Source organism: Lepisosteus oculatus, chromosome 29 (assembly GCF_040954835.1).
Source record: "Lepisosteus oculatus isolate fLepOcu1 chromosome 29, fLepOcu1.hap2, whole genome shotgun sequence".
Taxonomy (NCBI): domain Eukaryota; kingdom Metazoa; phylum Chordata; class Actinopteri; order Semionotiformes; family Lepisosteidae; genus Lepisosteus; species Lepisosteus oculatus.
Window position 1 is genome coordinate 8,438,760 of NC_090724.1, and position 25,907 is coordinate 8,464,666.

Here is a 25,907-nt window from a genome sequence, read left to right on the forward strand (position 1 = left end):
TGCGATCCAGTGCGTTCGTGTCCGCACTTAGTGAACTGTTGGCACTGGATCATGCAGAATCGGCAATGTAATGAACTAACAGGTTGGGATGCAGCTGAGCAGGGGCGAAGGCACAGAGGTGATCTTATTAAGAGCTGCCTTTGCTTCGAGGTGACAAGTCTCTGAAAGACCTTACTGAGGCCGAGCGCCCACAAGGGATAATTGTGTTCATGGCAAGAGAGATCAAACAAAAGTTCAGTCACGGGGGAGCTATATACCAGCTCCCAGGCCCCCCAGAACCCCTGAAGGAACCCATATTGTATACATAAAACTTCTGCACCATTTTCATGTTTTTCTCAATTCTTAAAATAAACCAAACGGACTACAAGCCCTCATTTCCTGATGAATGACATTTCTTCCTCTGTTTTTGATTTCAGACAAAGGCACAATCAAATTAAAGGTGAGTTCCTGGCTTCTAATGCCCTAGATTTTCCAGATCCAGCTGCCTGCTCCTGGCTTGTTTATCTGCTCTCCAGGTATGTGGAGATGACAGGTGGAATGTGTCCGTTTGCCTGGCTGAGTCTCCCCTGCGCTGAAGGAGACCAGAGCGAGCTGGCGAACTCCGGCTCCCTCTAGTTTCTCTGAGTGTTTCTGTGAGTGTGTGTGTGTGCTTCCACCCCCGAGCCTCACCCTCCCGAAGTCATTTCTGACAGAGCCAGAACTGAAAAGCTAAGGGTGTTGTTGCACAGCGGTCTCATCCATTCCAGGTTATACCTGCTGCCTGCTTCTAGGCTTCTCCTCAAAGCCAAAAGAGGCAGATTACCTGAATGGTCCCTCTCATTGGAAAACTTTCCTACAGTATGTTATGTTTCAGAACAGGTGCTGGATTGTGCAGAAGCTGTTTTAGTCCATGTCAAAGCAGCCTTGAATGTTTGCATGACTTTGTGAGTTTGTTGCAGCGGGAATGAGTTTGTCAATTGCTTCTCTGTTTTGACTTGCGTTAGACTGTTTCGTTTTCGGTATGATTGTGCTCTGACCTGTGCTGTGTGGTGGATCTGGGGGTGGCGATATTGGCCATTTCTCCAGCGTCCTCTTGCTCTGTGTGTGACCCAGGTCCAAATCCCACGAGGGGCTGCACGCTGGACCTTGGCTAGAATCAACTCCTAACTTCACACAAAGTGCAGGCAGCAATTTCCACAATAGTGTTCATTGTGTCCACCCATTTTCTGTCCACTGTGTCCAGCACAGGGCTGGTGGGTGCCAGAGCCCATCCTGGCAAGCCATGGGCGCTCGGTAGGATACACCGTAGTCGGGACGCCAGTCCATCGCAGGCCACGCACTGACACAAACACACACGCACTCACACCAGAGTCAGTTTTCCCAGAAGCCAATTAGCCGCCCAGCATGTCTTTGGACGGTGGGGGGAATCCAGAGCACCTGGGGGAAACCCACACAAACGTGGAGAGAACATGCAAACTCCACCCAGACCGTGCCGCTCCTTTTGGTGTCTTATGCCATTTAAATCCCTGTGTCGTGTGTGAGTGTGTGTGGTGTCTTGAAGTCAGTGTGGGCGCTGTCGGTGGAAGCCGTGGCGCCATTCTCTCTGATTGCGTTCCCGTGTGGTGCCGTTACCCAGGTACCTCCTGGCCTGCGCGGACAGGCTCATCTCAAGGTGTGGGGCAACCGCCACCTGACAGAGGAGGGCTACATCTTCCACAACTACACCACCGTGACCGTGGACAGCAAGGGCGCGGCAGTCTTCATCCAGACCGACAAGCCCGTGTACAAGCCCCGGCAGAAAGGTCTGTGCCTCTCTCTCTCTCTCTCTCTCTCTCTCTCTCTCTCTCTCTCTCTCTCTCTCTCTCTCTCTCTCTCTCTCTCTCTCTCTCTCTCTCGCTGAACGGTGTCAGGGTTTGGAGTCCTCCGTAAGTGTCAGCGTCTGCAGAGCGAGGAAGAGTCAAACCTGTGAGGTTAAAGAGGAGCTGCAGTCCCAGTTTCTCCGACCGGTGACTCTATCTCGGCAACAAAATGAATTCATTGACGCTATCGAAAAATTGTACAGATTTCAAATGAAGCACAGAATCCGAAATTTTGGGAAAGTACTTTAAGTCGCCACGGTGTCGCAAACCCCTGGCGACACCACGGGCGAGAGTGAGAGCCCCCACGGATTGTGATGTGAAGCAGCCCTTCCTGTGATGGCTGATGTAACACCATACATGAGCGCGTAGGTACAGGTTGTGCAGCCGGCATTGCACCGCAGAAATGGCTCAACGTGATCTACAGGCAGAGTTTACAAGTAAGTAGTATTTGTCTGCAAAACCATCTCGAAGCCCAGAGCAATATTTGTATTAGATTAAAAAAAGATGTATTCACAAGCCTGCTGGTTGACAATTTTAACAGGGCTACGTCACCTCACCGGACGTTTTGTTGCCTCGTTCTGAACATAGTCCAGGGCTCACCTGGAGAGTTAGTCTATTTTGCGATGTCAATTGGAGATTTTACATATCACTGTGTACATTTTGCTGTGGTTTGAAGTGCACTCATCAATGGTGATTCTTTCGAACCCTGAAATATAAAAATGGCGTGGCAGCTCCTCTTTAAGGCTCAGAGGGACCAGTTTAACTCTGCTCCGAAGGCCTGAAAGTGCTTTCAGATGAGAGATAAGATGAGAATTTACGGATAGGGATCACAGGAGGGAAAACTCACCTTAAATACTCCACGAAGAGCAGTCCAGCACTCCTTATGCTGGGATTCCACTGCAGAACATTTGCTGTCTCTTTCCGGGAACACCCCAGGGTGTGGAGCAGGACCTTTTGCACAGTTATCCATGCCGTGTGCGTCTCCTAAAGCCTTTTTCTGTGCTCTGTCCTCCTCTAGTGCTCGTGAACATCTTCTCCGTCACCCCTGACCTGCGGCCAGCCAGGGACAAGGTAACGAAACCTTTATCTCGGGGCAACGCGGGGTTTTGCGCACGATCCTGCAGATGAAAACAGATCGGGAAGGCAGAAACAGCCAAGCCAGGAAGTGGATGTGGATTGTGTTTGTTTCAGACATTTTTATAGGATGTGGATGTCTGCTTCTTAGAACCAGGTGTTTTTTACACCCCTTCATGCCCAGTCTGTCAGGTGTCAGGGACAGGGGCTTGTTGGTATCTAGAAAGCTGGAGGGGGAAGTAAATTTCAGCAGGAAGACACCATGCTTTCACTTGCATGACCCTGAGCAAAGCGAGTCTAGTCTGTCAGCTGGGGCAGCTCGATCACAGCACACCCACCTGCGTCCAGATCCCTCTCGACTTGCTTGTGGTCTGCAGTGAATCCTGGCCCCTGGCAGCCGCCCACAGCTGGGACAGCATGCAAGAGCTGCAGTGGGCACTGAATGAGTGTATCTGCCGAGCAAACCCAGCCTGAAATGCGCAGGATCAACGTTCCGCCTGGTTCTCCGTGTGCTGAGTGTGTGGAGGCTGGGAACAGGGCGCGTATTGACGGCGGCGTTGTCAAAGCTCGCCGCTGGCACCGGGCCGCGCTCTCGCACACAGACCGCCGATTGTGAGGGCAGGTGGGGGGGAGGGAAGGCCACTGGCCCACGCTGCCTCTCTAATGTGAGCCCGTCCTGTGTCACCTCTTCTCTTTGCAGGTCGATGCCTACGTCGTGGTGAGTAGAGGTGCTGTTGGGCAGTTGGCCCAGTGGGCAGCACGGCCCCCTCTCGTTTCGCGGCTCTCTTGTGCCCACCCACAGCGAGGACAGACAGTTTGTAATTGAGCTAAATTGGCAAGGTGACTGGGCATAGTGTGAGGGGGCTGATCGTAAACAGACCCAGGGAGTCTGCACAGTTTGTATTTCTGCCTAATTTTCCTCATTCCTCCTTCTTTTTTTTCTGGGTTGTTTCTGTTTACGACTGTTATTGGACTTCTTTTGTGCGTGCAAACACACACGCAAGCACACTCACACACGCAAGCACACTCACACACATGCACACACACACAAGCACACTCACATGAATGCACACAATCATGCTTGTGCACACGCACAAACACACAAGCACGCTCAAACATGCGTGCACCCACACTCACACACGTGTCTGTTCCTGTCTTCAGTCTCGCATCACTTAGACTCTCAGACCATTTCCATTTGCTGTTCTCCACCCCCACCCAAATGAAACTCCACACAAGGTGAAAATAGACCCCAGACACATGTTATGGGCACTGTTACATGTAAAAGATTTATATTCTGTCTGTAATTGGTCACAGGATCCCAGGGGTTCAAGGATGATTCAGTGGACAGATCTGAAGCCAGTTTGCTGTGGTAAGCACTGTGTGGAAGCAAGTCTCGTTGCCTCTGTCCTGTCAACTAATACACTTATACACTAGATCTGTGTAGAACTTCAATTCAAACAGGACCAGACAGGAAATATTCAGTTGCCTCTTAATAATCTAATCTGTCCTCTTTGCATCATTTAAACGATTCAGGATTCAAATGTTCAAAACTAAGAATTATAAATGTTAATTGTGGCCTCTCCTCAGTTTCTTGTGGGCGGTTGTTTGTGTTTTTAGGCATAGTGAACGTGAGATTCCCCCTGTCGGACCAGCCCGTGTTTGGCGAGTGGTTTATCTTCGTGGACATGCAGGGCCACACCTACAACAAATCCTTCGAGGTGCAGAAATACAGTGAGTGCCGGAGGCAGAGATCGCGTGAGCCGAGCCCCCTCCTCCAGCCTGTTCTGGCGGATGTGGGGACCAACCTGGGAGGACTAAGACTGAAACTGAAAGCCTGTTTTTTTTGGGGGAAAAAAATCCTTGCATAAGTTGTTAGTAAATAGATGCAGATAGGTTATAAATAAAATAGATATAGTTCTCATGTAGTTAACTGTAGGATGATCTGGTTTGCAAGAAAACTTTTTTTCTAACCTGTGGAAGTGTAATTTGTATCTGTACTCTTATTCGTTCATTGTAAATAAATTTAATTTGTGACTATCTTATACTTTGATCTAAATATATATAGAGAAGGGTCCATCTATTATTTCTTTTCATTGTAAAGCACTCAAGTAATCGTTTCTCTTTTTTTTCTGCAATTTCCAAGTTGTCCCATTATTTTCAACACACATGGGCTTTCGAAACTCTCTCTGACTGTCGCACTTTCATCGCCTTCTTCGTCCCCAGTCACGCCGAAGTTCGAGCTGCTGATCGATCCTCCGCGGTACATCCGCGATCTGAACACGTGTGAGAAGGCCACAGTCCGCGCCAGGTGAGGCAGAGACGCGTCACGTCTGTGGAGCCCCAGACTCGACACAGGTCATGTGATCAGAGCTTTTCTGTTCTTTAACTACTTACGTGACTGATGGCCCTCTGTATATGTGCCCTGTGTGTATTCTGTGTGTACACTGAGTGTGTGTACGCCCTATGTGTACTCTGTGTGTGTGGCCTGTGTATACCCTGTGAGTACTCTTTGTACTCTGTGTGTGTGGCCTGTGTGTACTCTGTTTACTCTGAGTGTGTGCCCTGTGTGTGTGTGCCCTGTGTGTGTGTACTCTGTGTGTGTGTGTGCCCTGTGTGTGCCCTGTGTGTGTGTGCCCTGTGTGTGTGTACTCTGTGTGTACTCTGTGCGTGTGTGCCCTGTGTGTGTGTACTCTGTGTGTGTGTACTCTGTGTATATGTGCCCTGTGTGTACTCTGTGTACTCTGAGTGTGTGCCCTGTGTGTACTCTGTGTACTCTGAGTGTGTGCCCTGTGTGTACTCTGTGTACTCTGAGTGTGTGCCCTGTGTGTGTGTACTCTGTGTGTGTGTGCCCTGTGTGTACTCTGTGTGCCCTGTGTGTGTGTGCCCTGTGTGTGTGTACTCTGTGTGTGTGTACTCTGTGTATATGTGCCCTGTGTGTACTCTGTGTACTCTGAGTGTGTGCCCTGTGTGTACTCTGTGTACTCTGAGTGTGTGCCCTGTGTGTGTGTGTGCCCTGTGTGTGTGTACTCTGTGTGTGTGTGTGCCCTGTGTGTGTGTACTCTGTGTGTGTGTACTCTGTGTATGTGTGCCCTGTGTGTACTCTGTGTGTGTGTGTGCCCTGTGTGTGCCCTGTGTGTGTGTGCCCTGTGTGTGTGTACTCTGTGTGTACTCTGTGTGTGTGTGTGCCCTGTGTGTGCCCTGTGTGTGTGTGCCCTGTGTGTGTGTACTCTGTGTGTACTCTGTGCGTGTGTGCCCTGTGTGTGTGTACTCTGTGTGTGTGTACTCTGTGTATGTGTGCCCTGTGTGTACTCTGTGTACTCTGAGTGTGTGCCCTGTGTGTGTGTGTGCCCTGTGTGTGTGTACTCTGTGTGTGTGTACTCTGTGTATGTGTGCCCTGTGTGTACTCTGTGTACTCTGAGTGTGTGCCCTGTGTGTGTGTGTGCCCTGTGTGTGTGTGTGCCCTGTGTGTGTGTGTACTCTGTGTGTGTGTGTACCCTGTGTGCTCAATTCTGTGGGAATGGCGGTAATTAAGAGGCCCTGTGGCCACCCCCTGCCGTTCTCAGGTACACCTTTGGAAAGCCGGTGACAGGCAAGCTGAAGGTGAACATGACAGTGAACGGAGTGGGGTACTACCGGCACGAGGTGGGGCACTCCGTGGCGAAGGCGATGGAGGTGAGGGGTGCACCGGAGGAGGCGGTAGTCTGAGATGCCCGTCTTGGCATTGAGCCCCTCAGAAATTGGGGTTTAGCGGGGATCCCCAACTCCCACCCAGGAATATTTCTCAGGTCAGGGGATAGACAACACCAGTGCAGCAGATCTGACCCGAATAATGTGATCAGCCAGGACAGGAGCAGAGGACACCTGTACAACACACACACGTGTCTTCAATTCTTCTGGAAGCTCGTGCTGAAATGCCCAGCTACCCCCCCAAAATGATTTTAACCTTAATTAATTATTAATAATGAATGACTCACTGCTCAGCCTCCAGTTCCAGCCTGCTCAGCGCGTGTACCTCATCTCCTCTCTGTGGCCCTCCCCACCCCACCCCCCAGATCGACGGCACCGCGACCTTCGACCTTTGCGTGAAGGAGCTGATGCCCCTGGACGTGGCGGATCACTTCCGGGGCACGGTGCACATGTGGGCGGCGGTGACCGCGGCCGACGGGAGCCAGCAGGTGACCTTCGACGACTCCACGCCGGTGCACAAGCAGCTCATCGACATCAAGTACTCCAGGGACACCCGCAAGCTGTTCAAGCCCGGCCTGCCCTACAAAGGCAAGGTAATGGAGACCTGCGAACACTGGGGCGTCCGCCAGCATGCACACACCCTCTTGGAGGAGGTGGGGGAGCACCAGGGTCCGTCCCAGGGGTTCATGTACACAAATCGCAGCATTGAAGTCAGCAGCTCCAGACAGTAAGACAATAATAAGCATCCCTTGACCTTGAGAATAGGAATAGGAATAATCCTCACACTTCTATAGCGCTTTTCTGGACACTCCACTCAGAGCGCGGTACAGGGAATGGGGATCCCCTCCACACCCACCTGGGTGATGCTCCAGTCCGCTCCCCACACACCAGCTCTCAGTGGGGAGGAGAGCAGAGTGATGAAGCCAGTTCAGAGATGGGGATTATTAGGCCATGATGGGTAAAGGCCAGGGGGAAATTTGGCCAGGACACCAGGGTAACAGCCCTACTCTTTTCGAGAAACAACCTTGGAATATTTAATGACCACAGAGAGTCAGGACCTCGGTTTTAAGTCTCATCGGAAGGACGGCGTCTTTTTACAGTACAGTGTCCCCCGTCACTATACTGTGGCATTAGGACCCACACAGACTGCAGGGTGAGCGCCCCCTGCTGGCCCCACTAACACCTCTTCCAGCAGCAGCCTCAGCTTTCCCAGGAGTCTCCCCTCCAGGTACTGGCCAGGCTCACACCTGCTGGGCTCCAGTGGGGCTGCCAGCTGGGAGCTGCAGGGTGATATATAAGAAGTCCACATTCTAAAACGTCTTCTGAGCACAAAAAAAACGAGCTGAAATGTGGAGGTGGCTCTGGATAGAACAGGTGGTTTGGAGCCAGCAGCTGGTGAGTCAGGAGGTGGGGAGCGGACCAGCCACCCAGGGCAGGACTGTGGTGCTCGTCGGCCCTCGGCACTTTCACTCCGAAAATGTGCCAGGAGAGGGGTCAACGCCAGTTGAATTTTGTTGATTGACAAGATGCACTTTAAACTGTTCTCATGCTAAACCCCGTGACTGATGGGGCGAGTCGAGAGACCATCACTTCCACACTTCTAGTTTCTAGAACAGCCGCTCGAGAGCGCGTGATTGTAGATGTGGAGAACCGAGAGTCGATCGCCAGCGTGTTGCTGCAGCTCGTTTTTCGTCAGTCACTAGTGTTTCCCTCCTTCGTAGGCCCTAACAGTTTCACAGGCCCTAGGTACTGTGCCTGCACTGCCTACAGCGCCTAATGGGAAATACAGCACAGCAGCCACCCCTACATAAGAACTGAAGCAGAGCAGGCAGGTCTATAAATCAGCCAGCAGGGAGCTGGATTATCACATAGCAGACAGTGTCAGACACTCAGGAGGGTGGAAAGGTCATTTCCTGTCAGGAACGTGCAGGTAATCGAGACTTTCAGTTCACAACTTATTAAGATCCGGGAAACAGGAAAACTGTAGCTTTCCACATGCGAAATTGAGCCCTTAAGACGGGGGAGGGGACCTCACAGAGCAGGGCGGTCCTTTGCGATCCAGGGCTCCCCCTGGTGGGGAGAATTTGTCGTAGCCGCCCTGACCACCAGCTGCATCTGGGGGGGCGCCCTCCGCAGGTGGAGGTGACCTACCCGGACGGCAGCCCCGCGGACCGGGTGCGAGTGCGGGTGAAGGCGGAGCTGACGCCCAAGGACAACGTCTACACCAGCGAGCTGCTGTCCCGGGACGGGCGGGTGGAGTTCGAGATCCCCTCCATCCCCACGGCTGCCCAGTACGTCTGGCTGGAGGTCAGTTGGGGGGTGTTTGGCGGGTGGGGGGGGACGAGTGAGCAGCGGAAGGTGGGCGAGTGGCGATCACTCGGAAGAGGGATTTTTGGGACGGAGTTGGGGAACAGGGTCAGTGGCTTACAGGGCAGGTGTAGCAGAGTGAGAGGAAGGGGTAGGACTGTTCCCAGTCTTCTGTCCAACACTGTCTGATGAAGAGGGAGTGAGGTGCTGTAGGACTAGGTAAAGGCTTATTCCATGCTGAAAGGAAAAGAAAAGAGATAACGTTTCAGCTGTGGAGTCTTCCTCAGACTTCTTCGTCAGGAGATCAAGTAGTAGCGTCGCTCCTAGGACAGGGAAAGGCCCCTCTGCTTGACACGCGCGTTGTTCACATTGCCCTGTGAAACTCCTCCAGACCAAGGTGACGGCGATCGACGGCCAGCCAGCAGGAGACCAGTACCTGCCCAGCTACCTGTCCATCAGCAGCTGGTACTCCCCCAGCAAGTGCCACCTCCAGCTGCAGAGCCCTGGCGCACCGCTGCAGGTACGCGTCTGTCCGTCTCACCTGCCCGAGGCCTGGGCACTGAGAGTGTCACCAGCCACGTCTCGCCCACGTGCTGGCCTGGGGCCCGATGGTCTCAAAGGGCCACTGCAATCCCGATTTCTCCTCCCGGCAACAAAATGAATTCACTGATAGTATAGAAGAATTTTACAAACTTCAAATTAAGCGCCGAATCGTGACCTTGGTGAAAGTACTATCAGTCACCATGGTCTTGCATTCAAGTTCCCACAAATTGTGAACTGAAGCAGCCCTTCCTGCTCACTAGTCCCTGTAATGTGATGTGCGAGCGAATCAAATTAATGAGCACAGGTTGTGCAGCAGACATTCCACCACAGAAATGTCACAACGTGATCTGCATGCAGAGTTAAAAAGTGGTATTTCTCTGCGAAACCATCTCGAAGTCAAGAGCAATATTGCTATTGGATTAGAAGAGGTGTATTCACAAGCCTGCCGGTTTACAATATCACAGGACCGCAACACGTCGCCAGACGTTTTGTTGCCTCGTTCTGAATCGCTGAAGATGGCGCTGCTCATACCTGGAAATGGTCTATTTTGTAAATTGGGGTTTTTGCACGTTGCTGCTTTCATTGTGATTGGAAATGCCAAATCTTTCTAAACCCGAAATATAAAAATAGTGTTGCAGTTCAGTTCCCCTTTAACTGGACCAGTGTAACCCTTCGCTTCAGATCTCCAGCCTGTTCTGGTTTTAAGGAGTCCTGTAAAACCTACGGGAGCTGTGCTCCACTGCTGGGAAGAATGGGGAAAGACTCTAGTGTCCATCAGCAAGTTAAATGCCTTAATCAGATCAGTTCAGCTTGCAGCTTCTTGCAGCTTTAAATGTGTTGGCATTTTTTAAAAAAACTATCTAGACTGCTAAAACAGTAGTCCTACAGATCTAGGATAGGGGGTTCCCTGATTTGTTGAGCAATTTAAGAAATTAGTAGGATTAAGGCTCAAGACCCCCTCAAATCTGATCGGATGTTTACTGGACCCCCAGACAGCAGGGAATTCTGGTCCAGTTTTTCAGTGCAGAGCTTCAGGGCACATCGCACAGTTCAATGTAGCCCATCCTCTTCCACAACCAGAATTAAGGGACTAGTTTAAGCATTTAGCCTTGCAGGGCTGTCTGTCTGAAGGCATGGACACGCAGTTCGGAATATTTCACCATGTTTGCTCCTGTCGTGCTTGTGGGTCTCTGTGTAGGTGGGTCGGGAGGCCCAGATTGCTCTCAAGTCCACCTGCCCGTGCAACTTCTCTCTGCATTACGAGATTGCTTCCCGCGGCAACATCATCCAATCTGGGCTCCAGCCCGCCAATATCACTCAGTACCGGGGCAAGAGGGCTGCTGTCACCTTCGACAAGAACATCCACACCACAGCGCCCCCTAGCGCTTCTGGTGAGTGTCTAGCCTGTCCACACAGGCAACAGAGTTGCTCATTGCAGCCTCTGGAGGATTTTTAATGCAGAGGTAGGTTCCTCCTGCTGGGTTCGATTAAGACGGTCAAAACGTTTGCAAAGGCTTTGAAGGATCTGGAGATCTGGAGAATGAAAACTAAGGGGGTGAGCCGAGGGACGCCTCTCACTCTCTCTTTCCGCCCCGCCCAGGGGCAGCTCCCCCGCCGCTGCCGGAGGAGACAGACAGCTGTGTGGCGGTGCTGGGGTTCCTCGTGACGCCCGCCATGGCCCCGCTCAGTCGCCTGCTGGTCTACTACGTGCGGGACAACGGCGAGGGTGTGACGGACAGTATCCAGCTCCCCGTGCAGCCCGCCTTCGAGAACCAGGCACGTGTATACTGTCCACACCGTCCTTCCTGAATGTGGTCCATCAGGCCTCTGGAGACTGGCATGTGTGACGGGGACTGGGGTGAGTGGTGGGGACTGGACTGTGGTGGAGACTGGGGTGTGTGATGGGGACTGGCATGAGTGGTGGGGACTGGGGTGTGTGGTGGAGACTGGGGTGTGTGATGGGGACTGGCATGAGTGGTGGAGACTGGGGTGTGTGGTGGAGACTGGGGTGTGTGATGGGGACTGGCATGAGTGGTGGGGACTGGGGTGTGTGGTGGGGACTGGGGTGTGTGGTGGAGACTGGACTGTGGTGGAGACTGGGGTGTGTGGTGGGGACTGGCATGAGTGGTGGAGACTGGGGTGTATGATGGGGACTGGAGTGAGTGGTGGAATCTGGGGTGTGTGGCGGGGACTGGGGTGCTCTATGGCGGTGATGCTTCAATATCTATAGAGGATCAAGGACATCACTGTCTGTCCATCTGCAGGTGTCCATCTCTCTGTCCACAAATGAGTCGATGCCGGGAGACTCGGTCAGTATCCATGTCCGAGGGGAGAAGGGCTCCTGTGTCTGTGTGGCTGCAGTGGACAAGAGCCTGTATCTCCTGAAACCTGGCTTCCAGCTCACCAAGGACAAGGTAAGTGAGAAAGAGGTACTGGACCTGAACTCAAACTAAGTTATTACATTAATTATAAAGAAGCTAACTATAAATTAAAATAAGGCATTACAGTACTAGACATAGCCGGACTAAATTACCGGGGAGCATTGGCCTTAGGTGTTCCATCAGTTTGTGCTGTACTGTCTGCTCCTTATTCTCCCTCCAGGTCTTTCAGGAGCTCAGGGAGTTCGACGTCTCGGATGCCTTTGGAATCCCAAAGGATGAGGGGCACTTCTGGTGGCCGGGGCTGTCGTCACGGCGACGCCGGAGGTCCTCTGTGTTTCCATGGCACTGGGACATCGCCAAGGACGCCCGCTTTGCCTTCACTGTGAGTCTGAGGGCCCCGCCCCCTGCGCCGCAGCATGGTTACTTGACAGGACTGCCTTTACAGCAGGGGGGCTGTGTCTGGGCTTTTCTTCCTAGCCATCTCCTAATTGCTTAATTGACCTCATTGATTAATTGTTCCAAACTGATCCTTGAGCCAGTGACCTATAATCAGTGCGGATCTTTCCCTGGTGTGTGTCCCATCCAAAGGGCAGTAGAAATACTTTCTGAATTCAACAAGTGGCTCTGTGGCTCAGGATCTGCACCTGTGGCTGGAAGGTTGCAGGTTCAAATCCCGCGGCCGGCAGAGGAATCCTACTCTGTTGGGCCCCTGAGCAAGGCCCTTAACCCCAGCTGCTCCAGGGGCGCTGTATAAATGGCTGACCCTGCGCTCTGACCCCCAGCTTCTCTCCCTGTCTGTGTGTCTCATGGAGAGCAAGCTGGGGTATGTGAAAAGACAAATTCCTAATGCAAGAAATTGTACAGGGCCAATACAGTGACCTGATCTTAAGTTCTAAAATTAAAAAAACAGGAGTTGAACTGAACAACATTGATCCTGCAGGGGGTCTTTGTTCTATCCACGTTCTTAATTTATTGACCCAACTGTTTGGCTTCATCGGTGAAAAAGGACACTTGTTCCAGGGTAGTGATGTGGGGAGACCTGTGCACCCCTGTGACTTTCAGGGAAGAGGTGCGACCCTCTTCTGCTCTGCAAGGTTGAATCCCTTCGTCCGGTAGTCATGGTAACACCCGGGCCGCTGTTGCCCCCTGACGCGTGCTGTCTGCTGGTCGTCTAGGAGACGGGGCTGGTTGTCATGACGGACCTGGTGAGCCTGAATCACCGGCAGAGCGAGGGCATGTACACCGACGAGGCCGTGCCCGCCTTCCAGCCGCACACGGGCACGCTGGTGGCCGGCATGCACCCCCGCGCCGCGGCGAGGTAACGAGGGGGCACTAGCACCGCAGCTGGACATCGGGGATAAGCGGGAACAGGGATGTGGGATATTTGGGATTGCGTGGGATCGGATGAAAGCAGGGCCGGCTCAGCGGAGAGAGGTGCTGCCCCGTGGCGCTGGGGCACCGGATTGAATTCCGCACTCTGGGGTGCTGTCTGCGTGGAGTTTGCATGTTCTCCCCATGTTCGAGTGGGTTTCCTCCCACAGTCTGGTAGGTTAATCGGCTTCTGGGAAAATTGGCCCTAGGTGTGAGTGTGTGTTTGTAATTATTGGTCTGTGTGCCCTTTGTGACTGGCGACCAGTCCAGGGTGTACCCTTCCTTGCACCCGTTGCTTACTGGGAAAGCTGCCCCGCGACCCTGTACTGGATAGCCGTTAGGACACGGAGGGATGGATGAATGGCTGGAGCACCAGGAATTTGAAGGGAGATCAACAGAAATGAAAGTGACGGGTTTCTGTTGTGTTGTGTTGCAGAGCCGAGAGGCGCAGACGGTCCTTCTTCCCGGATACGTGGGTCTGGCGCTGCCTCAATGTCAGGTACCAGCTCGGCCCGGCTCGGCCCGACCCAGTCTGCCTCCTCAGACACTCTGGGCCCTCTAGGTTCACATCACAATTAATCAAGCGCTTTGCAAATTACATCACTCCCCCCCAACTGAAGTGCAGCTCCCACCTGAGTGACACACAGCACGCAGATCTGGTGGGGGGGGGAGAGAGAAACTGCTACACCAGCTGAAATAAGGGGGAGTTAAGATTGCACATGCCCAGCCCAGAGGGGGACACCCGTTTACAGCCTGGAATACTTGTGAACATGCAGTGGAAAATAATCTATTCATGTCAGCCTTGTGCATGAGCGTCCGAGCAGGGCCTCCTGTGATGCCCACGGCCAGATGTTTGTCTCCTGTATATTGCATCAATCCCAGTGTATACTGCAATATACAGTTTGTAACGGCAATAATCACATTTTTACGACTTTCCTCACGGATAGGCAGGTATGTGTTTTTAAACACCAGGATTGTTTTCCCGGTCTTTTCCTTTTGTTTCGGATCCTCCTCTCCCTCTCTCTCCCCCCCCGATGCTCTGGAGGAGCGAATGGTTACACGGATCACATATTTTGGCCCTCGCCCAGAGTCGTGAGTGCTCTCATGTGTGAGAGGAAAAACCTTGTTGCTGCTCGTGGGCTGTCGTCCCGGAGGAGCCTGGGACCGGGGCGCGGCGGGCGAGACGGAGGTGCCGGAAGCTGTGCGGGTGCATGGAATCTGGAGCGATTCCAGGATTCGGAGCAGGGGGAGAAGGGAGCGAAGGGCACTGCAGCACACGGATAAGAGCTTCTCCGGTCACGCGGCGCGCCCTTCTCTTGCGCCTGGGCTCTCCGAAGGCGGCTGGCTTCTCCCTCTGTGGCTCAGCGAGGGAAGGAGTCCGGCTCCCGTTGGGCAGCGGCGCGATCCGTTTCGGGTCTTTCTGCCCCGGGCTGTCTTTCCTTTCTCATCAACTGCACAACTAACGGCCCTGCGCCTGTCGAAGCAGATTTATTTCACATGCAGTAAGAAGCATGAAGTGTCCGGCAGCTGGCGTTAGCTTCCCTACAGTCCGAGCCGTGCCAGTGGTAAAACGTGGAATGGCTTGGACTGCTGTGCAGCCGGAGTCCCAGAACTGTTTCTAACCTTTATTGATCAGGCAATAGAAACTTATAATGAATAGCCAGGGCTATTCACCCTGTTTCCAAATCGGCCTGCTCCATTGTAGCAACACCCTGCGTGGTAATTGGCATACTGATCCTACACATTACTCCTATCCTGGAGTCCTTGCACTGGCTTCCGGTCAAATTTCGTGTAGACTTTAAAATCCTCATGCTAACCTATAAGGCTCTGCATGGCTTGGCACCTCAGTACCTGTCTGAACTATTATCGCCCTACTCCCCACCTCGCAACCTTCGCTCTTCCAATTCTGCTCTCGTTACTGCCCCCCAAGCCCGTCTACATTGTATGGGTGACAGGGCCTTCTCCTGTTATGCCCCCAAGCTCTGGAACTCTCTCCCCAAGGATATCAGAGAGTCACCTTCTCTAAACTCCTTCAAATCCAGACTCAAAACCTTCTTCTTTAGAAGAGCCTTTACTTAACTGGTTCCATTCTTCACCCCTCTGCTTTTCTTAGTACCACCATCCACGGTCTCCTCTGTATATTGTAATTGTGTTTAATTTTGTGTGTTCTTTTTATTTGTCATTCTGTAAAGCGCGTTGAGAAGCCACCTTTAAAGGTGCTATATAAAATAAAATTTATTATTATTATTATTATTATTACAAAGTACCCATGAAACTGTTAAGTATCTAGGAGGAGCAATTGCACTGCTGCAGGGCATCGTCTTACTGTCATATGCAAGAGAAATTAGGCGGAGGGGTTTAGGTTCCTAGAGGGTCAAGAGTTTCGGTCACCGGTGCTGTGGTATCATATGCTTGAGAGACACCTTGTCCTGGTCGTTCCTCTGCACCCAGCTCTGTCTCTGGGTCTCAGCTGAGCTCTGTCCTGTCCAGAGACAGACATGCGCCATGTGTGTGCAGCTCCGCAGAAGCTAGCAAAGCACTTGAGCAAGAGGCGAGAGCTCTCGAATCCGACGAAGCTGAAAATGAATAAATCCAGCGCCCGCCCTCTTTCACTCGCAGTGACGTCACCGGAGAAGCCGAGCTGAGGCTGGACGTCCCGGATTCCATCACCACCTGGGTGGCGGAGGCGATCGGCCTGTCGGAGACCCAGGGGCTGGGCCTGGCCCAGAGCGCGGAGCTGCGCTCATTCAAGCCCTTCTTTGTGGAGTTCACCCTCCCCTACAGCGTGATCCGGGGGGAGCAGACCAAGGTCCTCCTCACAGTCTACAACTACCTGCCCACCTGTGCCGAGGTGAGGCGGAGAGGCTGGGGCAGAGGGGCAGGGGCTAGGGCTAAACGCTACCAGCTGGAAGGCTGTGGGTCCGAGCCCCAGCTGCTGTTCCCCTAAGCTGGATACCTCACCCAGACCCAGCTGTATGAGTGGGGGGCAAAAGTCTGTTTGGATAAACGCATCAGCCAGACAGATCTGTATCAATGTGACAACTTAGCGGAGTTCTCTCTAGCACAGAAACTTTTTGGAAGATAATAATAATCATCATCATAATACAGAACATTTCAGGAACTTTATATATATAAATCTAAATATAATATTTAACCGCTCTTAAAGTACTGTAAGTGCAAAGGAGAGAAACACCCATAATATTGTATCTTAAGGGAAACATACTGTCATTAATGATTGGACTGGCAAGATTTATACAAGTCAAAAGTTTGGAATTTTATGCTGCTGATGAGATGGAATAGTTCAAAGGTTATCTGCAAAAGTTTAGGAATGGAATACAGATTAAAAACTATTAAGGCAGTTAAGGGTTCAATGGTTTAAGTCTGAACTTACAGTATGTAACCCTGCACTGTCTGTTCCACCCATTTCCCAGGTGCACATCAAAGTCTCTGTGCCCAAGGGGATCAAGTTTGTGGGGCATCCTGGGAAACATCACCTGACCCGGAAGAAGTGTGTTGCCCCTGGAGAGGCCACGCCCACCCCCATCGTCCTGTCATTCACTGAGCTGGGTGTGGCCAATATCACAGGTAAAGCACACTCTCCTCACGCTGTTCTGACCTATTTGTAAGACAGGAAGAACGTACAAAAAGCGGACGCAACACTGGTGGTATGCTTGATGCCAGTTTCTTAAAAGATTCTGTGCTTTTTATAGATGCCTTGTTCTGTGTCAGTATGGCGGGGGCTGCTGTGACCCTCAGTACTCGCACTGTGATGGTATGGCTCAGCTGTAGGTGGGGCTTTTAGTGTAGGCCTCAAGGGAGTCTTCCTCGAGTTTAGATGACTGTGCTGTAACTCTGCAGCCCCCGAGTCTGAGCCTGTTCCAGTGGAGACTGGGGTGTGTGGTGGAGACTGCGGTGTGTGGTAGAGATTGGACTGTGGCGGAGACTGGGGTGAGTGGTGGAGACTGGACTGTGGCGGGGACCGGGGTGTGTGGCGGGGACCGGGGTGTGTGGCGGGGACCGGGGTGTGTGGCGGAGACCGGGGTGTGTGGCGGAGACCGGGGTGTGTGGCGGAGACCGGGGTGAGTGGAGGAGACCGGGGTGTGTGGCGGACACTGCAGTGGGGCTCAGCTCTGCTTGTCTCGGCGCTCCTGTCTGCTGCAGCGCGGGCCGTGGCGTACAGCGAACCTGGCTGCTGCACGGACGGCCTGCAGGCGCCCAGGTCACCGAAGAGCCCGGAGGACGCGGACGCGGACAGGAAGGCCCAAGCCGGGCTGGACCATGTGCGGAGGAGTGTGCGGGTCGAGGTGAGAGAGAGAGAGAGAGAGAGACGACCTCAGCCACACGATCCAGCCTGATCATGGGCGCCGAAGGTGGGAGTGAAGTGAATTGTTAACCAGCAAGACACATTTGCCTCAATTAAACCTGTGCTGTCCTGAGGAGCACCTGCTGCAGGCCCTGGTGCTATAAACCAAGAGTGGTCAGCAAGCTTAATTGACACTTAATTGCTTAGTTGGTCCTTAGTCTCTGAGTGGATCTTTAATTCTTTAATTAATCCTACAAAGAAAGTGCCAGGGATGATGGCCCATTATAAATCTTGATTAATTTATAACATCTGCCCAAAATGCGTAAGGCCAAAAGACAAGGGTTAGCAAACACTTAATATGTAGTATGTTAAAACTCATGTAAGAATGGAGCACCTCTTGAAGTTTACTGTAACCTACAGCACTTTGATGTGTTTTGTTTACTCTGGACCGCCACGCCCCACACAGCTCAGGACCGCGCGGTACAGTAGCTCTGCTGGAGTCCCTGGGAGTTCGTCCTCCTCGCAGGGCCTGACGTGTACGTGTGTCTGTCTCTCCACAGCCGGAGGGCCTGCCCCGAGAGTACACCTACAGCGTCTTCTTCTGCCCAAACGGTCAGTACGCCAGAGCACCCTGAAAAACACCGTGCACCCCGCGTCATCGGCAGGGTCTTTTTACAATCGCTTGCTACTAAAAAACCGGTAGCGCAAGTCTTAAATAATAGGGTCCTAGTCACCCAGTCTTCTCCCCAGTGTCAGCTTCGGTTCATTCCAGCCGAGCTCTGTTTTTCATATAGCTTCTCGTGAGCTTAATTACAGCTTCCTGGTATTTCTCATGAGGTATTCATCAGTTTTATTGCTTCAAATCCACAGCTTTCTGAGAGCTAAGTCACGTATCAATTAAGGTTTCAGTTAAATTACGAAGGGCTCAGAAGATAACAGGTTGAGCCAGGCCCTGCCTGTTGCCCATGCTCAGGAGTATCATTGTCTCGCTATTGTTCTGGTTTCTAAAATCCCCCCCACCCAGAGAAAATCCACATCTCCACGCCCAACAAGTACGAGTATCAGTACGTGAAGAAGCCGGGGCGCATGACGGGGTTCGTGGTGGCGGTGAAGGCGCACAACGACGCCCACGTCGCCCTGTCCGCCAGCGCGCACGACACAGCCGAGATGGTGGAGATCGTCATCGGAGGGCACCAGAACACGGGCACCTGGATCTCCCTGGGCAAGATGGGCGAGCCCGTGGCCAGCGCCAGCACGCAGGGCATCCTGTCCTGGGACGAGTTCCGCAGCTTCTGGATCAGCTGGGGCGGCGGCCGGGTCCAGGTGGGGGTCCAGGTGCCGCCTCTTCCTCCTCCCCCCTCCCCCCCCGCAGCGCCCGGGCTCACCAGGCTGAGGGCGAGGGGGGGGGGGTGTGACGGCTCGACTCTGCTGTGCCGCAGGTGGGCCACGGCGCGCAGCCCTCCGACACCTCGGCCATCGTGGAGTGGGGGGGCGTGTCGCCCGGGCAGGTGAGGCACATCGGCTTCTCCACGGGCTGGGGCTCGGCGGGCGAGTTCAAGATCTGGCGCAAGGAGGACTCGGACGAGAACCACAACGAGGCGTTCACCCTGGGCGTGCCCCACAACATGGTGCCAGGCTCCGAGAGGGCCACCGCCTCCATGATCGGTGAGCGGACGCCCCTTGGGGTTGGGGGTACCCCATATTCCTCTAGAGCCGCAGGGCCTTTCCTGTCCCTAACCCCCTGAATCAATAACAGTTAATAATAATAACTCATTGCACTTCCATAGCGCTTTTCTGGACACTCCACTCAAAGCGCTTTACAGGTAATGGGGATCCCCTCCACCCCCACCTGGGTGATGCGCCAGTCCGCTCCCCACACACCAGCTCTCAGTGGGGAGGAGAGCAGAGTGATGAAGCCAGTTCAGAGATGGGGATTATTAGGAGGCCATGATGGGTAAGGGCCAGGGGGAAATTTGGCCAGGACACCGGGGTAACACCCCTACTCTTTTCGAGAAACACCCTGGGATTCTTAAGGAAAAAGAGAGTCAGAGTACTTTTAACAGTACAGTGTCCCCATTACTATACTGGGGCATTAGGACCCACACAGACCGCAGGGTGAGAGCGCCCCCTACTGGCCCCACTCACACCTCTGACCAGGCTCACACCTGCTGGGCTTCAGTGGGCTGCCAGCTGTGATCTGCAGAGTGATAGAGCTGTATTGACGGGGGACAGCCCGAGGTTCGAAGAGCCCTGTGAAACCGACTGGCCTCTCGCTGTCTGACCATGTGCTCTGCTCCCGCCCTGCCTCAGGGGACGTGATGGGCCCGACCCTCAACAATCTTGACAAACTCCTGCGCCTGCCCTTCGGCTGTGGGGAGCAGAACATGATCCACTTTGCCCCCAACGTGTTCGTCCTGCGTTACCTGAAGAAGACCCGGCAGCTCAGCCCGGAGGTGGAGACTGAGGCGACGGACTACCTGCTGCAAGGTGTGTAACTCACCTGGGAGACCCCCCCAGCTCAAGACGCTGTCGCTCGGTTAGAGCACACCCCCCTCGAGTTTGAGCCTGCAGCAAGGGCGATATTCGCAGTACGTCACGCCAAGGCAAGCTAATAATAATAATAATAATTATAATGCAAAATAATTGCTTACACTTATATAGCGCTTTTCTGGAAACTCCACTCAAAGTGCTTTACAGGTCATGGGGATCCCCTCCACCATCAGCAGTGTGCAGCCCCACCTGGATGATGCGCCAGTCCGCTCCGAACACACCAGCTCTCAGTGGGGAGGAGAGCAGAGTGATGAAGCCAGTTCAGAGATAGGGATTTATTTGAAGGCCAGGGCCAGGGGGAAATTTGGCCAGGACGCCGGGGTTACCCCCCTACTCTTTTCGAGAGACACCCTGGGATTTTTAATGACCACAGAGAGTCAGGACCTCGGTTTTACGTCTCATCCGAAGGATGGCGCCTGTTTACAGTATAGTGTCCCTGTCACTATACTGGGGCATTAGGACCCACATGGACCGCAGGGTGAGCGCCCCCTGCTGGCCCCACTAACACCTCTTCCAGCAGCAACCTTAGTTTTTCCCAGGAGTCTCCCATCCAGGTACTGACCCAGAATTGCACATGTGCATTCTCAGTCACACAAGCTGCACATAGCCTCACGCACACTGCAGTCATGCAAACAGAATCAGACCCAATGCCACAAAGTGCTGCATTCGTGTGGAGTCCGCACAGACACACAGCAGTCGCATATGGCCCACACACTATCTCAAACCCTTAGCTGTGGAAAATCATTTTAAAATGCCTGGAATTAAAATTCAAAAAGAATGGTGCTGGTATAAAGGAATAAAAAAATAAATGAATATGTTTTTCCATGAAATTAATCGGGAGGAAAAGCTGATTGAGAGTAAACAGCGCAGCACAGCTCAGGGACACAAAAGGTAGTATGTTTTTTTTTTAATTTGCACTGTAATTGCTTTAATTGCGGCACAGTTTATTTCCCAGAGCTGTGCTTTAAAGCTTAAGAGTGCGAAGAAAGAAGAGTGTGAACTGTCTCGGTTCATTTCCAGCTCTGCCGCGGGCAGACATACAGGTCCTGACGTCTCTCTCTTTCTCCCCCTGCCCTTCAATCCCATCACCCCCCCCTGCTCGCACAGGGTACCAGAGACAGCTGACGTACAAGCGGCAGGACGGCTCCTACAGCGCCTTCGGAGAGCGGGATTCCTCGGGGAGCATGTGGTGAGTGAGCTGGGGAGGAGAGCGCGGCTGTGCACCTGTGTGGGCAGCAGCTCTGGGCTCAGCCGATGGACCTGGGGCCTGGCTCTCCTTCTGTCATGTAGAACCTCCCGCCCTGTGGGTGACCCCCCCTAGTCCGGCACAGCCTGCCACTGTCACACAAATGTCCCCCTGATCCTGCTGGAACACGAGAAGAGATACAAATGAGGGGAGGTCCAGCCTGATGGCCTGCTAGTTGCCAATTGATCTAGGATCTCATCCAGATGTTTCTCGGAAGAAGCAAGACAGGGTAGATTGTGCCAGGCTCCCACAACCCTTTGTGTATAGAAGTGCCTCCTGTTCAGTCTTAAAGGCCCTGCCACATAGTTTCCCTTCATGACTAGGTCATCACGCGCCACCATCCTGCCACACGCTTTAGAATTTGTCAACACTTTGCAAGTTTCCCCTTGCCCCATTAGCCCACTTAGACTGGGCAGGGTTGCAGTATGGGTATAAAGCATGGAAGCTGAATTGTACTGCACACAATGCTTTAGTTAGGTGGCACAGTGGTGAGCATTGCTGCCTCGTAGTGCTGGGGCCCTGGGTTCGATTCCAGACCTGGGGTGCTATCCGCGTGTTCTCATGTTCGTGTGGGATTCCTCCCACAATCCCAAGAACATGGCAGGTTCATTGGCTTCTGGGAAAATTGCCCTTGAACGCGATCCACTTTGCCCCCATTTTGCATTTGCCAAAACCTACTCCTGTTCACGTTCAGATCAAGAATTGCAAAGGTTTCACTACTCAAGATCCAGTGGAGTGTGTGGGTGTGTGTGGATCTATGTCTACGTATGTGCCCCCTACACCCACAGAGCACCCCAGCAACCCCAGAATCGGCAGCTGTGGTTTCAGGCAATGGTACATGAGGAGGCCAGCACCCAGTACCCAGCAGGGGGACAGAAATGAAAACAAAGAGGGGGGAAAGGTCACGATTCGTCCGGGGATGCTGGCTGGGTGGGCCCCCTGTGTTCCTGAACCCTGTCAGTGTCCAAACTGAGAGCCCTGTGCGATGTGGAACTGTTTTCCGCGGGCGGCGCTAGCGGTTTTATTTTCCATTTTGATTTTAAAATGCTCCGTGCACATCGACACATCAATGTGCAGCGCGCGCATGTACATCACATGTATACAGACACGGTGAGGGTGGGCCAGAATACACCACCTGCCCGTCCCAAAATAACAGAGGAATTGTCTTATTCTTCCACGGCTTTTCCACAGCTGGAATAGGAGACTCTGAATCAGCTCGGCGGGATTGGCGAGACGAGGCCTTGTCAGGTGTTTGTGCCTGCTCTGTTTGGTGCTCGGTGTTTTGGCACGGCTGTATTTAGGTTTGCACGAGAGGGGGTTCTGTACCATAAAGAAATGTGGCACGTTTCCCTGGCTAGAACAGTAAGAGTTAAACACGATTCTCTGGGATTTCAAAACTGTGGTGACTAAATACCCAGGCATGCGCCTATGCAATTTATTAGCTGGGGGAGTGTTATTATATTTAATGGAGGCTCTTTCTATAAAACACTGAGTTAAGTAAACCCATGAGTATTATACATAAACTCGTAATTAGCTCCCTGACACAAGCAAGCGAGGCTGGAATGATTTATTTGCTGTTAAAGGCCAGGCTCCGGGTTGCTCCCAGTGGCACAGAACGGCCGTCTAATTACCTAGGTCTGCCAGCAGTACTCTGTAGTGGTTTGCCCCCATTTCCATTTCACTCACGAGCTTGCCTTGTTCAGGCCAACAAAGTGGGGTTTCTCTGTTTGACGCGGGGGAGCAGCAGAGCACAGTGCAGGTCGAAGCCTGCTTTAACCCCGTCTCTCCTGGAGCCTACAGCAAGCGCCGCAGCCCGCGGGGCTGGTGGGGAGGCAGCAAGCTCTCCGATTGGATAGGACAGCGGAGCAGACAATAGCATCCAGATCATTCTGTAGCGGGGGCCGGTCCGGGTTCCTGTGAGGCGTTGTTCGGGACCCTGTGCAGACGGTATAATCCGGAAGTGAGTGGAGTAGGGCAACGGGGAGCGGACGGCGAGGATCAGGGCAGGTTGACAGATGGGGGGGGCGTGACGATGGTGATCTGGTGCTCGGGGGGGCATGGCCAAGGCGAACTAGTCCAAGATGTCCAGGGGGGAAATCCGGGGCGAAGTCCAAGGTCCAGAACCGGGTGATCCATCCGAGACGAAACAAGACGAGGTTAAAAACAGGAACGGGATCCGGAGCAGGGACGGGGAATAAGAGAGGATGACGAGGCCGGCCGCGCCGAGCCCCGGACTCAGATGGTCAGGACGCCGTGGTCAAGCCTACGCCGTAGGGTCACTCCTGGACCCTCTGGTAGGCGGGCATCCGGGGGTCCCCCTCCCAATGCTGAGCCCAGAATAGTGAGAGCGCCAGGATTAAATAAGGAGGGGCTGGACTGGGGGCCGGAGCCCCCTTAAGAGGAGGGATGACGACCCTGACACATTCACACTGCTTAGCGCTCTCTCTCAGTCCTCTTTCCTGGGGTTCTGAAGAGACTCTACAGAAAAGGGTGTGTTAATAATAAATAAGCACTGTGTTAATATCGTGGCACTTTTCATGAAAAATAACAGCTTTTTATGGGGCGGTTACTGGCAGTTGTCTTGGGTGGGGCACTGCAGCTCCCAGAGCAGGCAGACGGACGCTGATGTCAGAAAGCTCTACTGGACAGGAGTGACGAGTCGAGCTGCTCATGTCCCTCATGAATTCTTGCAAGTGGAAGCGAAATAAAGGCATCGTCCCCTGTGTCATACATATCTCGCCCTCCACATTTCACAGTGAGCAGCCAGATTCACAGTTCCCCTTCCTGTGATGTCATCTCATCCCTGGAGAAGCAGCAGGATGAGATCAGCAGATCAAGTAGCTACTAACTACCAAACAGGCTAGACAGTGCCGAATCGCCTTCCTTGCTTAACACCATTCGGGGGTTCTTAATAGCATCTGAGGCGTTCATAATGAGCTGGTTCCTTGCGTTTGTGCTGTCTGTGCCTGTGCTGAATGGCACTAATGTCACCAGCGTCTTCAGAGGGCAGGCACTAAGCTGAGCTGACGGGTGGCCCTGCAGCTCGACAAAGAAAAAGGCGAAATTATTTCCGGCAAAAAAAAAAAAACAAGTCATTTCCCATGATGCACTGCCACTGCCCCGGCTTCCCAGGGGCACCCTGAGTTGGCTGTCCTGTGTCGGTCCTGGGTTTTGTAGAGGAACCCGGCAGGCTCGGCTCAGAGCGTCAGGTGCTGATTGGATGTGGCGGTCCTCTTCCGGCCCGGGCTCCCAAGCCCGTGTCTGTTTCCAATAAGTGGGACACAGTGTTCTAATCCGCACGACCCCTCGGTGATTAATCCCCAATCCCTGCGGAGAGCCGCAGCACTGTGGAGAGCAGCTCCTGTTCTCCTGCGGACTGCTTCCGATGCCACAGCTTGTACACTAGGATATCTGCTTTGCCTTTCTTAGTGATCGTACCCTGTTCACATTGCAGACGTGGACTATACAGAAGGAATGCTCTAGTCCTATTCCAGAGAGATATACAGTATTGCCTATTGCAGAGGATATACGCTATTCTTGTTGTAGAAGATATACATTATTCTTGTTCCAGAGACTATATCCTATTTCTATTGCAAAATATATATTATTCATATTCCAGAACATATACACTATTCTTATTTTTGGAGATGTACACTATTCCTATTGTAGAAGATGTACAGTATTCTTGTTCCAGAGAGTATATGCTATTCCTACTGTAGAAGATATACACTTTTCCTCTTGTAGAAGATACACACTATTCCTATTGTAGAAGATATACACTTTTCCTCTTGTAGAAGATACACACTATTCCTATTGTAGACGATATACACTTTTCCTCTTGTAGAAGATACACACTATTCCTGACGTGGAAGATATTCAGTATTACCATTCCAGAGGGTGTGCTTTATTCCTATTATACAGTAGAAGATATATACTTTTTGTGTTATAAAATATGTATAGGATTAACATGTATAATATATTAGTATATGTAGCAGTTGGTAAACTTGGTGTAACATCTTCTTAGTGTTTCTGAGTGGTGCTGGGTGTTACAATCCGCTGAGTGCCTTTTTATATGTAAAACTACATCAGCTCACAAGACATCGTCTTCTAAAGCAAAGCAAGGCTCCGAGCTCTAGCCCGATGAGCCCTCTCGCCTCTCCTCATCCACTAAATCATCTTTACAGCGTTCCTGCCCCCCCCCCCCAGCCGGGGCTGTTAAACCTGGTGACACCATCTTACTTAACGGGCTAAAAATTCCTGCCTCCCTCCAGCCTCCTTCCCCAGCCACCCGCAGGGAGAGAGGTATCGTCCGGGATTTAGTGCTCTGGTTTATGAGCTTTCCTGGCTCGGGATTTTGTTTCGTTCTGTAACCCCAACCCCCTGCCCCCCCAAAAAAAAACCAAGATGCTTTTTTTTGTAAATTCCGAGAGCTGCTTGCCTCATCAGTGGCGCTGCCTGGGGACTGGCTGCAGCAAAGCTGCGTGGTTTTGCAGTTAGGGCTCGTTAGCCCAATGAGGCTGTTCTGTGGCTTTGTTTTATGTGTTGACTTGCCAGCTGGGGTGCGTTCTCCACTTCGACACGCTTCTCGCCGACTTGAGCTGCGTCGA

The 25,907-nt window shown here is 52.6% G+C and overlaps 1 protein-coding gene across 2 annotated transcripts in view; it reads left to right on the plus strand.

Moving 5' to 3' along the window:
* The window catches only part of cpamd8 (C3 and PZP like alpha-2-macroglobulin domain containing 8), a 56,319-nt gene that overhangs the window by 8,019 nt on the left and 22,393 nt on the right, over positions 1–25,907 (plus strand). For both annotated transcript variants that reach the window (XM_069185934.1, XM_069185933.1), the window contains exons 3-27: positions 417–439; positions 1,616–1,781; positions 2,857–2,909; positions 3,613–3,630; positions 4,227–4,281; positions 4,530–4,643; positions 5,136–5,220; positions 6,476–6,584; positions 6,965–7,192; positions 8,736–8,906; positions 9,298–9,426; positions 10,648–10,840; positions 11,050–11,225; positions 11,714–11,863; positions 12,051–12,212; positions 13,006–13,148; positions 13,638–13,700; positions 15,821–16,052; positions 16,633–16,786; positions 17,363–17,505; positions 18,065–18,116; positions 18,529–18,827; positions 18,944–19,169; positions 19,815–19,991; positions 21,162–21,243. In XM_069185934.1, coding sequence (XP_069042035.1) covers positions 417–439; positions 1,616–1,781; positions 2,857–2,909; positions 3,613–3,630; positions 4,227–4,281; positions 4,530–4,643; positions 5,136–5,220; positions 6,476–6,584; positions 6,965–7,192; positions 8,736–8,906; positions 9,298–9,426; positions 10,648–10,840; positions 11,050–11,225; positions 11,714–11,863; positions 12,051–12,212; positions 13,006–13,148; positions 13,638–13,700; positions 15,821–16,052; positions 16,633–16,786; positions 17,363–17,505; positions 18,065–18,116; positions 18,529–18,827; positions 18,944–19,169; positions 19,815–19,991; positions 21,162–21,243 — 3,403 coding nt within the window. The remainder of the gene's footprint in view (positions 1–416; positions 440–1,615; positions 1,782–2,856; positions 2,910–3,612; positions 3,631–4,226; positions 4,282–4,529; positions 4,644–5,135; positions 5,221–6,475; positions 6,585–6,964; positions 7,193–8,735; positions 8,907–9,297; positions 9,427–10,647; positions 10,841–11,049; positions 11,226–11,713; positions 11,864–12,050; positions 12,213–13,005; positions 13,149–13,637; positions 13,701–15,820; positions 16,053–16,632; positions 16,787–17,362; positions 17,506–18,064; positions 18,117–18,528; positions 18,828–18,943; positions 19,170–19,814; positions 19,992–21,161; positions 21,244–25,907) is intronic.